Source organism: Engraulis encrasicolus, chromosome 1 (assembly GCF_034702125.1).
Source record: "Engraulis encrasicolus isolate BLACKSEA-1 chromosome 1, IST_EnEncr_1.0, whole genome shotgun sequence".
In the NCBI taxonomy this organism is placed as follows: Eukaryota; Metazoa; Chordata; class Actinopteri; order Clupeiformes; family Engraulidae; genus Engraulis; species Engraulis encrasicolus.
In genome coordinates this window covers 22251728-22265428 of record NC_085857.1, presented here as the reverse complement: position 1 = coordinate 22265428, position 13701 = coordinate 22251728, and the positions used below count along the sequence as shown (strand labels likewise).

At 44.3% G+C, this 13701-nt stretch overlaps 1 protein-coding gene across 1 annotated transcript in view; it reads right to left on the bottom strand.

The window, feature by feature from the left end:
* Positions 1 to 13701, bottom strand: part of LOC134456596 (von Willebrand factor A domain-containing protein 7-like) — a 33010-nt gene that overhangs the window by 17329 nt on the left and 1980 nt on the right. Inside the window, exons 3-11 of the mRNA XM_063208012.1 lie at positions 12749 to 13021; positions 10293 to 10386; positions 9570 to 9698; positions 8904 to 9090; positions 4240 to 4424; positions 3775 to 3896; positions 2922 to 3038; positions 2202 to 2357; positions 1350 to 1482 (exon numbers count right to left, since the gene is read on the bottom strand). Of these exons, the coding sequence (XP_063064082.1) occupies positions 1350 to 1482; positions 2202 to 2357; positions 2922 to 3038; positions 3775 to 3896; positions 4240 to 4424; positions 8904 to 9090; positions 9570 to 9698; positions 10293 to 10386; positions 12749 to 13021 (1396 nt within the window). The remainder of the gene's footprint in view (positions 1 to 1349; positions 1483 to 2201; positions 2358 to 2921; positions 3039 to 3774; positions 3897 to 4239; positions 4425 to 8903; positions 9091 to 9569; positions 9699 to 10292; positions 10387 to 12748; positions 13022 to 13701) is intronic.

Genomic DNA, 13701 nt, shown 5'->3' with positions numbered 1-13701 from the left:
TGAACTTCCCTAATGACCATGTGCTTTTGGCTCATAAATATCTCACCAAGCTTAATGGCCCAGGCCTAATTAAAGCCCCACCACCCCACCACCTCCCCCTCTCTCTTCCTCTCTTCCTCTCTCTCTCTCTCTCTCTCTCTCTCTCTCTCGCTCTCTCTCTCTCTCTCTCTCTCTCTCTCTCGCTCTCTCCCTCTCTCTACACACACACACACACACCTTAGCTAGCTTATCACGCATTGATGGAGCTCCACTGCAGTTGCAGTTGGGAGTGGACATTAAAGGAGAACATTGTATTGTGTGTACGTGCTGTAGCATCTGTGCAGAGCTAATTACTTTGTTTGTTGTGCGGTGAAATATGAACATCGTAATGACAATAACTCACAGGTAGTGTTCGCGTGAGATAAATACTCATTGTAATAATAAAGGTGCTCTGTTTGTGTTTGTGTTTGTGGGGTAATACAAGTGTGACCACATGGACGTCTAATAAAAGGTGTACTGCTTGTGCTAAGGAGAGATAGCGCTAATTATAGCTGGGACATATGAGCATGCTGTCGATTAGCGCGACTGGATAACGAGGTTCTGGTTTAGACTGGGCAGCATTGCCTCTTCACCATTTCTGGTCGCTGGTTTGGCTTTGTTGCAGTCTCTCGTTTTTTTTCTTTCATTTTTCTTTGCTGTCCACACACGTTTGTGCCCTGTGTTTTTGTTAGATAAACAAACATTGTAATAACGGTGCACTGGCTGTACTTACTGTCACATCAAACGCATACACCATACATCTTAGTGTTAGGAATGTTAGTATAGGTATAGGTATTAACTTCTTAACACCTCCCAAAAACTTGCTTTATTGAGGGCTCAGTGATAGAGTTGGCTGTCATTCCTTAACATTTTGAGCTGCTGATCAAGTGTAACTCAAGGACATTGAGCCTATTATTCTTTATCAGTTGTATCCTGTTACTTTGCCAACTGTCAAAAAATAGTCATACCCTGACAGATTTATAGTAGTTTTTGACTCTCAGGCATATGCCTGACACCTCCCTGTGGTTATAGTTCGATTTTATTGTCCTCCAGAAATTAAAGTAAGGAGCATACAATAAATTCCCATTTGGTACGCTCCGTCTATGAATGTATGCACCTGTCAATTAGCACAAACCTCAGCATCATCATGCATTTTCTCTAGAAAGTTCTGCTTCAGGGGTTGCTGTGGCACTGTACCGTAAGTGGGCTGCACACTCATGGGGACCCCGGTCATTTGCCAACCTTACACCTAATTTCTCTTTCACTAGCTTCCGGTCACTCATTAATATCTTTAAAGAAAAGAAAGAACATTCTGCTCCATCCCCACCAACCTGTGGGAGTCGTAATGTTGAACGTCAAGGAGTCCCCCGTGACATACACAAGTAGCGTCCTGACAGAGGAGTCTACGGTGAAATCAAACGTCTCTGGGGCTCCCTGGTCCCTGACGACCTGAAGAAGGGTTGCCTAGGAACACAGAAGGGTATCTCAGGTGAAATGTTGCCTAGAAGCACAGTAGTTAGAAGTTTATCTCAGGTGAAGTTCTAATCCAATGACATCTTTGTGTGTTGTGTTCACAAAGCAAAGATGACTCCAAACAAACAAAAGACAAGGATGTCTTGAGGGGATAGGCTATTATAGTAGCGGAGCTGGTGATATTGGCTAGAGTTTGAAGTAAACAATCCTGGTGGTATTAGTGAAGTTTGAATTAAAAACACACCTGTGAGGTAATATTGGCAAAGTCTGAAATAAGAAGCAAAACAATCCCGAGGTCATGATCAGTTGAGATAGAACAGAAAAAAAAAACTTGCCAAGTCTCATTAGACACGCATCAAATCAAGCTGACGAAGTGAGATTCGTTTGCTGCCGACAACATGGGTCTAGCGCAGCAGGGCAAAAAATAAAAGGCTTCTCATTACATTGTATGTATTGGGCCGGGGCTGTTTCAGATGACTTTGTCCTGGGACCAGCCAAAGCTGTCAATGCCCCTGTATGTCCCTGCGCCCCAGTTTACCCGGGGCCCAGGGATGGAAAGTGCCCAGAATTGGATTCTTATTACATTGTACCATATGTATTGGGCCAGGGGGGCTCTCTCAGATGACTTTGTCCTGGGCCCAGCCAAAGCTGTCAGCGGCCCTGTATGTGTGTTGAATGGGTGAAAAGTGGCTGAGTGGTTTCTACTGTACCCGAGCTGAAGTGAGGCTGTCCGTGACGACGGTGACCGCTTGGCTAAACTCTTTCTCTGTGATCTCGATGGCCTGTCCTCCAGAGGTCCGGGCCAGGCTGCGATACAGGTCAGCGGACGCCACATCGCTGCTCAGATTCGTCAGCAGGAAGTTCACCTACACACAACCAGGAAATGAAAAGCTTGGGGTGTTTTTTTGTTTTCGTTTCTTTCTCATTTGTTTTACTTCAATATTACTGTATCATTCTATTATTCTTGATGTTTTCTTTGTAAGTGGCTTTGATAAATGATCTGCAAAATACAATGTACCGGTAATGTAATCGTAATGTAATGAATCACCAAATTAATGGAAGGTAACTGACTAGACTAACAGACAACAGATTCCTCAACAACTTTGTATGTGACCGCGTATGTGCGTCTTTCTGTGTGTCGGGGTGGGTATGTTTGATGAAGTGTTAAAACTACTGGGTGTGAAGTGTCAGTGACAGTCAGTCAATGTGGTTTTGTGAGCATGATTGTGGATGTATACAGCATGTCTGTCCATATGTGTATTTAAGTGTATGCAGAGAGGGTGTTTACTCTGTCGATCAATGTGTGTGGTCCCCGATCAGCTAACGGAAATGAAACAAAATCAATCTTGGGTGTAGTCCAACATTCAGTTTGTCCGCCCACCCAGAGACGTGGTTTATTATCTCGAATATGAGACCACGTGACGGCTTACCACTGACTTGGAGTTCTCAATGAGAGCTGTCAAGGTGCTCTTCAAGTAGATGTCTCCTGGTGGGCCGCTGCTGAAGACGAAGATCTCAGAACTCGATGGAGCCTCAGTTAGAGCCAGCTGAGAGAGAGAGACAGACAGACAGACAGACAGACAGACAGACAGACAGACAGACATAGAAAATGAAATGGAGAGGAAAGGTAAATCGTTCATTCTTTGTATTGAGAAGACATTTGTTACCTGCAAGAAACAAATTAGCTATTCCGTTTCAAGCTTACCAAGTGTCATGATGATGACAGAGGTGCAAAACAAAGAGGTACATGAACAGGGAGAGAGACAGAGGTCGATTCCCTATGTCTAGTATGTGTCCTTCTACTCTACTCTTTGGTGAACTCTGCGGAGTATCCAATCACTGGCCGCGACTAGTCACTAGTACACCAGTGTGCGGTGATCCTTCTTGTTTACTGTGGATTACTGATGACTGCACTTCACCAGCACCTGGAACCTGGCTGTGCATAGGAGTTTCAGATCTTTGAATACTGGCCGTGACTAATTAGGCTGACACACTTCCAAGGCTCATACACTTGACATTGAGTTGCACCTGTGTATGAAATGCGCTATACAATAAACTTGCCTTGCCTTGCCTTGAGAGAGAGAGAGAAACAGACAGACAGACAGACAGACAAACAAGACAGGAAAGACAGTCAGAAAGAGATTGGGAGAGACGAGGAAACAATATTTGTCTTCCCTTTTTGTTAAATAATCTCCTCACAGACACAATATCCCTCTCTCTAATAATATAACTCTAAATAATATAACACTAGGCCCTATATAACACGAGGAGGAAAAAAGTTACCAAAAGTGCAGACAGGCTTTGTCTTGGCTCAGAACTGTTTCGTACTGCTCCACTGGCAGATAGCGAGTTGATTTCAAATATGAATTTATCAGAGTTTGTCGTCTTCTTCAGCGGGCCATAACCTGAGAGAGAGAGAGAGAGAGAGAGAGAGAGAGAGAGAGAGAGAGAGAGAGAGAGAGAGAGAGAGAGAGCAGGGTATAGAAGAGACATGCAGCCAAGAATGTAACGGTGATTTACCAGATAAACGATTCAACAACACAAAAATGTTTCTTCACACACAAACAGAAGATCTTTGAAAAAAAGGTATTTACTCCGTCAAACGTGCAGTGGATTTACCCTCAGTTTCATCAGGTGTAAGTAAGGTATGTTTGTATCTGATAAAACTGTGCGGAGGACATGGGTGGCTGGGCGGTTACGCGTCTAGCATAACGTCAGGTATTCAACAATAGCGTCTCAGCATCGCACCTGTTTCATTGAAGGGCACGACTATGTAGATGTCTGGCTTATTGTTGCCGTCAGACTGGCTGCTGGCAATGGAGGAGGCCAGAGTCTTCAGCTCTGCCAGGACGCCAGCCGTGCCTGCGGAGGTGTCAATCACGAAGCAGAGGACCACGCCAGAAGAGGTGGAGGACCTGGAGATACCCAGGAAACTAGAGAAAGAAAAGGAAGAAAGAAAGAAAGAAAGAAGGACAGAAAGAACAAAATATAGAAAGAAAGAAAGAAAGTGAATGGAAGAAAGAAAGAGAGCAAGAGAATAATACATTAAAGAAAGAAAATGATAATAGATTTTGAAAAAAATAATCAGACCTCATCAGTCATCCATGTCAGAAACTGATAGTGATAGATCAGTAACGTGCGGTCAGCTTTATGGCTGGTGAGGCAGTGACTTATCAATATTTGCCAAATACCTATAAGTTTCATATGTCGCTTTCTGAACATAAGGTAGGCCTACATATTAAAACATACTGCATTTAGAGAAAATGCCATTAGAGATATCTCTCTCTCACTCTCACTCACACACACACACACACACACACACACACACAGGATTCAGTGGTCCAGACTCGGCGTTGGCGCAGGGGGCGTGGGTAAACAACGGTGGGACAGTGCCATTTAACAAGTTTGAGTCAAGTTCACCATATAAATAGCGGTAGAGTCACGTTTAGTTCTACCTACTGCACAGGCTGCGCTACTAGGCCTGCTAGGCCTACTCCTCCTCCCTACACCAATATGTCTGTTAGAAAGGTGGACACCACATTCAGATCAGACGCGATATGTGTCCAGGATTATACTGTATTTTTATAGGCCGTCAAGATACAAGGCCATTCTCAGTGTTTTCTGGTCTTTGAAAGAGGGGACGCTGATAACCCCAAGCCACACGAGCATTTTGGACAAAAATGCTCTTATGGTGAATTTTGAATTTCCTTTCACTCCACCACTCGAAAATAGGCCTACAGATCCGATGCTTGCGTTGTAATAGGCTACCGCTTACACAGCAACAATTCACATTATGCATTCAACAACAGAATATCACCCCACCGGGATGATCCTTCTGGTAGCCTGTGAAATAGATAATGAAGCCAGACGTGGCCGTGATCATGGACAGCTACCACCTCCGGTAGAAAAGACTAGAGTAGACAGAAAATAGGCACGACATGGTGCGTCATTTGAGGACACTCCTCCTGAGAACCGTCAACTATCCCACTCATCCACATCATACCACTGCGGACCCAAACTCAACCTAAATACTATAGGCTAAACAATAGACAATGACGCTGAAATATTCCACAGTCGTTCATCTCGAGGATGGACATTTCAAAGAATGTCAGACGAGCCGAACCTCAAAGCGTGTATTATACAGCGTTTGATTATTATCATTTTAAACTGCCTCGTTAGGATAGCACGCAACGTTATCACTTGGGCATACTGGGACTGGCAAAGTGAACACACAGCTGCAAACCAAACCAAAATCCAGGAACCCACAACCCCTAGTTCGTTCTGTTGCCAACATCACTCGTGATGAATTATTCTTTGAGACATGTAGCCATTGCTATGTCATTCAAAACATTCTCACTAGTTGCAGGTTAAGATTACTGCCTGAAATGCATATGTGAAACATAGCTACTGTAAAACCAATGCAACCGAACTATTTTTCAAACAACTCTTCCTTCATCTTGACAAAATCAAATAAAACTTAGACCCAAGTCAACGCCACGGCGGGCAAATGTAATAATCAAATTTCCTTACCTTGAAATGCTGTCTTGATTACAGGGCTTCTCGCAATAATATTCTCACGGTTTGACATATCCAACCCAGCTAGCAAACTGCTAACGTTGTTTTGCTTGTTGCCCCCCACTCCACATAGCCAGTCTTTTCGGTTGTACCACTCACTGTGAAATAATCAAATAATATTCTGTCCAATCTCCTGAAACAATTTCCTCAGCTCTGGTGTCGGTCGTCCATTCTTTATCACGTCTTGTTTCCCTTGGAAATCCAACTTTGAGAATGATCTTAGTTTCGTTATGAAATCCACTTCGATGGTAGCAGTCAACGTGAACAAGCTAGCCAACACTAATGACTGAACTTCATATAGTGGCGCTATGACGTCACTGACAAAGCTAGACCAATCTAAACTCTCTCTGGCTAGACTCAACGGCAGAATGAGGGTGAGGCCAATGTGTTGCTCGCCGCACTACTCTATTTTTCAATGGGGTTATGCCAAAGCGCTCAGAGTAAAGAAATGATAATCACACGTAGAAAATAGTGAAAACAAATATCAGGAAAATGTGGGCACACCATACATATTTCTGTTAAGTGTATAAAAACGTTTAATACAATATTACGAATTGCATACACAGAACGAGCAAAATGGCGCATGCGCTGAAGCTTGTTACTGAGGGATTGCGCAATCTGCGGTGAGGCCAACTCGGGAGTTGCCCCAAATTCAGTGTATTCGGAGCAGGAGGTGGGAAAATAGTGCGGTTTTGGCCACAAAAATGATTGAAAATGATTGAAACTGTTTAAATACTGCACAAATGGTAGTTATGGTAAATATGCTCGAAAACAGTAGTTATTATTGTTACTATTATTCACATTTACTGCATCTCATCATTCTCATGAAGTCTAGAAGAGACAGGTGAGGCACAGCCTCCCCTGCCGTATTGGAGTGCACGTGCCTGTGATAGATAACCCCAATATCTAGAATATTTAATTCGATACCACATATTCCATCATTTTGTCCTATCTGTGCACAGGTGATATCGCTAATTACCCCATCTTCCCTTTACCTGGATAAGGATGTACCCCAATTACTAGTGTGGTGTGGTGAATGGCAGGAAATAGCTGTGGCTTACAGCTTCCTAATCTAGCATATTCACAGTAAGAAACTTAAAAACTGTGACTTAAAAAGCCACAGAAAGTCTCTATTCCTTTCGTCTTATCCCAGTTAAGCCTTAATCTATCCTCTTAGTTCTCATACTCTCACCTATATCATATGACCCATTAGCCCCCTCTAGACGAAGTCAGCTATCCAAGCAGATAACAGCAGAAAAAAAACATAACATACATTCAGTTTGTCCCTCTTGGCCCACCATAGAATGTGTGTGTGCCCCACTGCTCCTCTAATGTCCGGCAGCAGCTGCTCAAGTATTCCATATTTACATATTAGTATCCACATCCCCTCAACCCCTAACCCCTTCTAGACAAGATCAGCCAACCAGGTAGACACCAAAAATGTTCTTGGCTGTACCATGGCACTAACGGTATAGGGCAATCATCCTCAAGGCGGCTGAATCGAATCCGGCCCCGGGTCATTTGCCGACCCCTCCCCATCTCTCTCTCCTCACTCACTTCCTGTCCAACCCTTCACTGCACTATCATAATAAAGGCCAAACATTGAAGAAAATCTGTCTTGGTCCACCGTAGGAAGACTTCACCCCCTGCTACTCCTCTTATGTCCTGCAGCGACTGCTCACAAGTCCTGTACTGTCCATGTTGGTTTCCGTTTCCGGAATGAGGGCGAGTGGACGCTGGCGCGTTTTGGCTGCCGCTGCTCGTTCTCTTCCACTCCTAATCATTCACTAACTCAAAAAACATGCATAAAACTTTCTGACTATTTTCATCCTTTTTGGAAGAACCCGTCACCGACGCCTGGCTGTTGGCAAACCTTAACGGCGTTACAGCTATACGTGCGTTGGCCCGCTGCTGTGGCTGTACAACACCTGCTGTTCTCGATTGCTGCATCCGACGCCTGCTCCAATACTGCCTCTAGGAAGTCCGGACTGTTGTTGATCCAGCGTGGCTGCTGGTTTCTCCAACCACTCTACACCATGTGCCGTTTCCTGGCTGCAGACTTCTCCAACTACCACAACCTGCACTGCCTTCTTCGTCCATCCTCGGCGTCCTCGCGGCGTCCATGCCCGCGTCTTGCTTGTCGTCGTTGGTGACATGGCGAGCTCGGATGCCCCCCTCTGCCGGCGTCTCCGCGGCTCCTCCGTCCATAGAACTTCACCGGCTTGTTCGGCTGCCTCCTTCAGCCGAGCTCGCCCCCCACGACGGGAGGCTCTGGATTTTCGTATCCCGCCATGGCCTTTTCATCGCTGCCCCCGCCGTGGGCCCCCATATTTCTCCAGTAACGCGAACGCTCCATACCGTCATGATTTATCGACAAAAAAGAACATTCCATTGCCGTGTGTTGTGTTTTAGTCTCTGTGTGTCTTTGAATGTCTGTTCATGTTTTTGTTTTATGTTACATGTTCTGTAAAGCGTCTTGGGGTATTTAGAAAAGCGCTATACAAATTTGGTGTATTATTATTAGTATTATTAGTATTGGTATTATTATTATTATTATTATGTCTCAGACCCATTTACATTTTGGTTCACATACACCTCACCCCATTAACCCCCTCTAGACAATGTCAGCCAACCAGGCAGACACCAAAAAGGTCCCTCTTGAGCCCTACCGTAGAGGTAGAGCACTAGCTTACTACGCCAGCGACCCGGGTTTGACTCCGGCCAGGGTCATTTGCCAGTCCTTCCCCGTCTTTCTCTCCCCACCCGTTTCCTGAGTCGAATAAATTCACAAAAGGCCAAAAAAAAAAATCTGTAAACAAATGTCCCTCTTGGCCCACCGTAGGAAGTCTGCGTCCCCCGCTGCCCCTCGGATGTCCTGCAGCAGCTGGCTGGTGGCGGTGATGGCCACCTGGGCGGCCTGCGGGTGAAGGCTGCCGTGCTCCGCATCCACCGCGTCTTTGTTGATGCCGCCACGCGGATCTGTCTTGCTGGTCCGGTCTGCGTCGGTGCCGTGGCTGCATTTTCCTTGTTGGGGGGGGGGGGGAGACAGTACATTTTACAGTGTTGATTACTATTATTTTTTTATTTTATTTTTTATTTTACAGTGTTTGTTCTTTCAACACTTGCAGTACTATGCAGTGTTCTTCTTGGCCACTAACTACCTTTTGGAAATGAAAGCCTAGTAGAAAAACATAGCAGTGGCTATATGGGATGACTTGGAAATTGTAACTGGGAGTTTGGGTTCAACTATTTATTTTTTTTGCCTCTGTATAGGCCTAGGACTAGATGAGATATAGGGTAGGTAGAGAGAGTCTGTTTGTCTGTATCAGTGTGTGGGTGTGGATGTACGTGCGTGCCTGTCTGTCTGTCTGTCTGTCTGTCTGTCTGTCTGTCTGTCTGTCTGTCTGTCTGTCTGTCTGTCTGTCTGTCTGTCTACTCTTCTTCCACAACTACATCATTTTCAGTCCATTGTGTCAATATTTTACGGTACTGTAGTACCGTACCATTGGGTTTCGACGAGGAGGTCAGACTGAAGTATCCCGAGGTTATCTTCTGCTCAGCAAGGACACTCTCCAGGATGTTGTTATCACAGTTGTCACCTTCACAGTTTCGGCACGTGGGCATGTTGATGTCTGGTTTGAAAAAGCAGACGACAACATCAACCACAACAACAACAAAAGAGCAATCAACAAAGAACTCCTTTCAAGTTGCTGCGTCTATGGTGTTTACAGCAGTCTTACATCAGACTGTGCCTCTTTTAATCAACGTCATCCGTTCCATAGTCATGGAAGTGTTTCAGCAAATCCTACGATGCTAAGTAGGGTAGGGGCTTAAGTTTTATTCAACCTCGCAATAATGTTCCCAAACTTCTTTCAGTGGCTTATCAACTTCTACACATTCTGGATTTGTTTTGCTATTTTCAATGTATTGTTGTACAAACTGATAAGTAAGCTTGGAGAGATATCTCACTAAATGTACTAGGTTCATTATGTCTTCTAAAAAACTAGTCACTACTTTTCTTTGAACTCAAACATGTAAAGTTACACATCTTCAACATCCGTGTGACCCTACGAGGAAGGCGGAATAGACCCTGTTTAAAAAATGTCAGGTAACATGCCTGAGTAAATTAAAATTACTTAGAGGACATCTCTTCTGTTGAAATGAGAGACCTCCAACTTGTGGGGTGAAAGGGAGTCAACAAACCGCAGTAAACGTATTCACAATACCTGCAATGTTATCAAAGTCGAGGTCTGCCCGTATAAGTGTAGGGAAAGCATTCATGTTTCCCAGTTCAATCCAGTTGCTGTGACTATAGAAGTCCTGAAAGACCAGCAAACATAAAAATTACAGGTTTGTACTAGGGCTGCACAATATATAAAAATTGTATTGATATCGCAATATCAAGAGTGGCGATAAGCGTATCGCGAAAATGAATTAATTATCGCTAACAAGTAAAGCATTTCTGTGTAGTCCACTAGGCACGGATGCAACCAAGCATAAAAATGCTTGATCAACACAAGATCTGCTCAGTCTAATAAAGGTGGGGTTGAATGCTTGGCAAACAAGTTGGACAGTTTTTTCCAACGTGATTTCCCAAGACGTAAAAAACGCTGCTTCCTACTTGGAGCAGCGAGTGAACTGCCTCACAAGCATGTGGGCTACACCTGCAATTCACGTCAGATTGATGAATGCCAATCACCGTGGATTACCGACGGCATGGAGGAGGTCCCATGCCAAAGCAGTTGCCCTAATGGTACTGCGCGGCTGCTAAGCAAAACTTTTGTTCCCGCAATGGTTTTACGCCATGTGACATGACTGCGGCACAGAGGTCACTCCCTTATGCTGCGTCGTGAACGGAAATTCTAACCAGGATGCTACACGCGGACACAGTGAGCATGCTCGCTGCCTACCAAATTGGCTGCCTGGCCGAAAAAACGCCGTCTTGAACGAACCTATTCACTTGCTGAATACCAACAAATGCACAAGAAGCCCACCATGACCAAAGCCACGCCCCCCACACAGGCCGACAAATTAGTGACAAGAAAAACACTCTCACACTATTTCTAAATGTCGTTTAAATATCGTTATCGAGGTATTGCATGGTGTTATCGAGTATCAATTTTTTTCGATATCGTGCAGCCCTAGTTTGTACATGGAGAAAAGGATCTCTGTTGTTGCATGAATGACAAAAAACATGATAACTCGATAAGCAGTCTACATCATCATACTATGTGCCTTAACAACATTGATATTATAGACCAACGTAACGAAACTAATGAGAACTATAGCGTCAAGATGATCTACTCTCCTGTTATCATAATGCAAGTTAAAAAGCATTAACGTGCCAGTGGCAAGACTGAATCGCCATAAATACAACCTGTACCTACACACTACATGTGCTTAAATTATATGTCAAACGGTCATTATACATTATAAATGTAAGCTATGCATAATCCATACGATACCTAATGAATTATGAACCATATTTCCTTGCCAAAAGGTCACCAGAGTGTAAATATTTTAAACTCTGCTGACATAATGACCACAGCATAGTGTAGAAATCCCATGATGTGAACAATATGTGCGAGCAAGTTAATTGACCCTGACAAAAGGTATCCATTTCACACCAGCCTCACAAACCAGGAATGAACTGTAACACGAGACGTGCAGGTCATCTGTAGTAGTGGGTGCTCCCAGTCCCCAGTACTCACACACATGACTGAAGCATGCAAGGCTCCTAACCTCACATTGCTGCAGGGACTGTGGCCAGTGTTGCCAGATGTGTCTGACCAAAGCCCGCCCAAAAGGCTCTCAAAAAAAGCCAAAATGCGCTAAATTCCGCCCAAATTCAACAAATTACATTGACTTCTATGGGCCCAAAACGGCTTAAAAAACCCCCAAATGGCCAATTTTTCCCCATTTTTGCCCGCCGACGCTCATCCCAAGTAGCCCAATTGGGCGGGCACCCGCCCAATCTGGCAACACTGACTGTGGCCTATACATTGGGTTCTCATGTTTTGTTTTCCCCTGGCTGTGCGCTCAATACTGATTGGTATGTATAAAAAAAAAATAGACCACCCCAATGGCAACTGAGCAACACCCCGCTCAGCTGTATCCTTGTCAACGCCCTCCTGAAGGCTCCTTAACACCCGCTGGGCGGTGGCTGTAGATATAGCCCTTGTTGAGAAACACTAGTTTAGTGTAATGGGTAACACTTTACTTGACGCCGGCGTCATACGGATGACATAACAGTGTCATGACACAGTCATGAGCGAGTCATAAACATGGTGTCAGTGTCATAAATGTTTTATGGTCATGAAAAGTGGACATTGTTAGGGCTGTCTTTGCCTTAACCAAATGTCAGTTAATGATAAAGTCATAAAAATGTTAATGAATGTATATGACACATGAATGACTGCATTATGATACTGTTATGACATTGTTATGCCATGCGTATGACACCTGCGTCAAGTAAAGTGTTACCGTGTAATGCAGTGTTTCTCAACTGGAACAGTCTTGGGACCCACCATTTTCCACTCTCATTTGGTCGCGACCCAATTTCTTTAGTGATACTCGAATGACTGGTTGCACGCTACTATCTCGCATTTTACACCACGGATCCGCGGCCCACCCATGACCCCTCCAGTTGAGAAACACTGGTGTAACGAGACATTCCAGGCACCTGTAGGGTATGCATGATCTCCCCTGCGGCCAGCTGTGCCGAGCGGTAGTTCCCCTGCTTGATGTTGGCCTTGGCAGCCACCAGGCCCCTGGTGATGAGCCGCCGGCCCCGCACGAAGCTCTCGTCGTCGAAGTGGTACTCCTCGTCCAGCACGTGGCGGAGGTCCACCCAGGCGTTACGGCTACTGATGACCGCGATGGCCGTCTGGTACGACTTCACCGAATCGGTGAAGAGACAGGCCTCCGACAGGCTGTGCACTGACAGTGAATCTTCCTAGATAAGATAAAAAATTGAAAAAATAATAATGTAGCGAACAAAAATCAAATTTCAACTATAACTTCAACTTTCTTTGTAACACATTTGTTTAACTTTTAACCACGTAATGCTCAGTAATTCTCCAACAATAGAATTTAATGGAATCTCAAACCCGCCGGCGGGTATTAACAGTTAACTGGTTAAAACATGTTGCTTTTGTTTTTGAAATCAAGAAATTTAAATGAATGAAGAGACAAGCCTCCGACAGTGATAAACCTGGCTAAATTAACCGGCATACAGTGGTAAATCTGTGAATAGATAGTCCATAGGTGTCATTTAGTGAATAAAAAGAGTCCAGGCTCTTAGATGATTTACAACTACCTCAAGGTTAACTTAACCTGGATTGCTATTAAACCAGGTTTCGGCATACATCCCTGGATAAAAAGCTAAACAAAACAAAACAACCTACCTTAAGGTTAACTTAACCTGGATTGCTACTAAACCAGGTTTTCGGCATACATTCCTAGATAAAAAGCTAAACAAAACAAAACAACCTACCTCAAGGTTAACTTAACCTGGATTGCTATTAAACCAGGTTTCGGCATACATCCCTGGATAAAAAGCTAAACAAAACAAAACAAACAAAGGACTACAGTCCTTATGCTTTATTATTATCATTTAGTGGAGTAGCATAACAC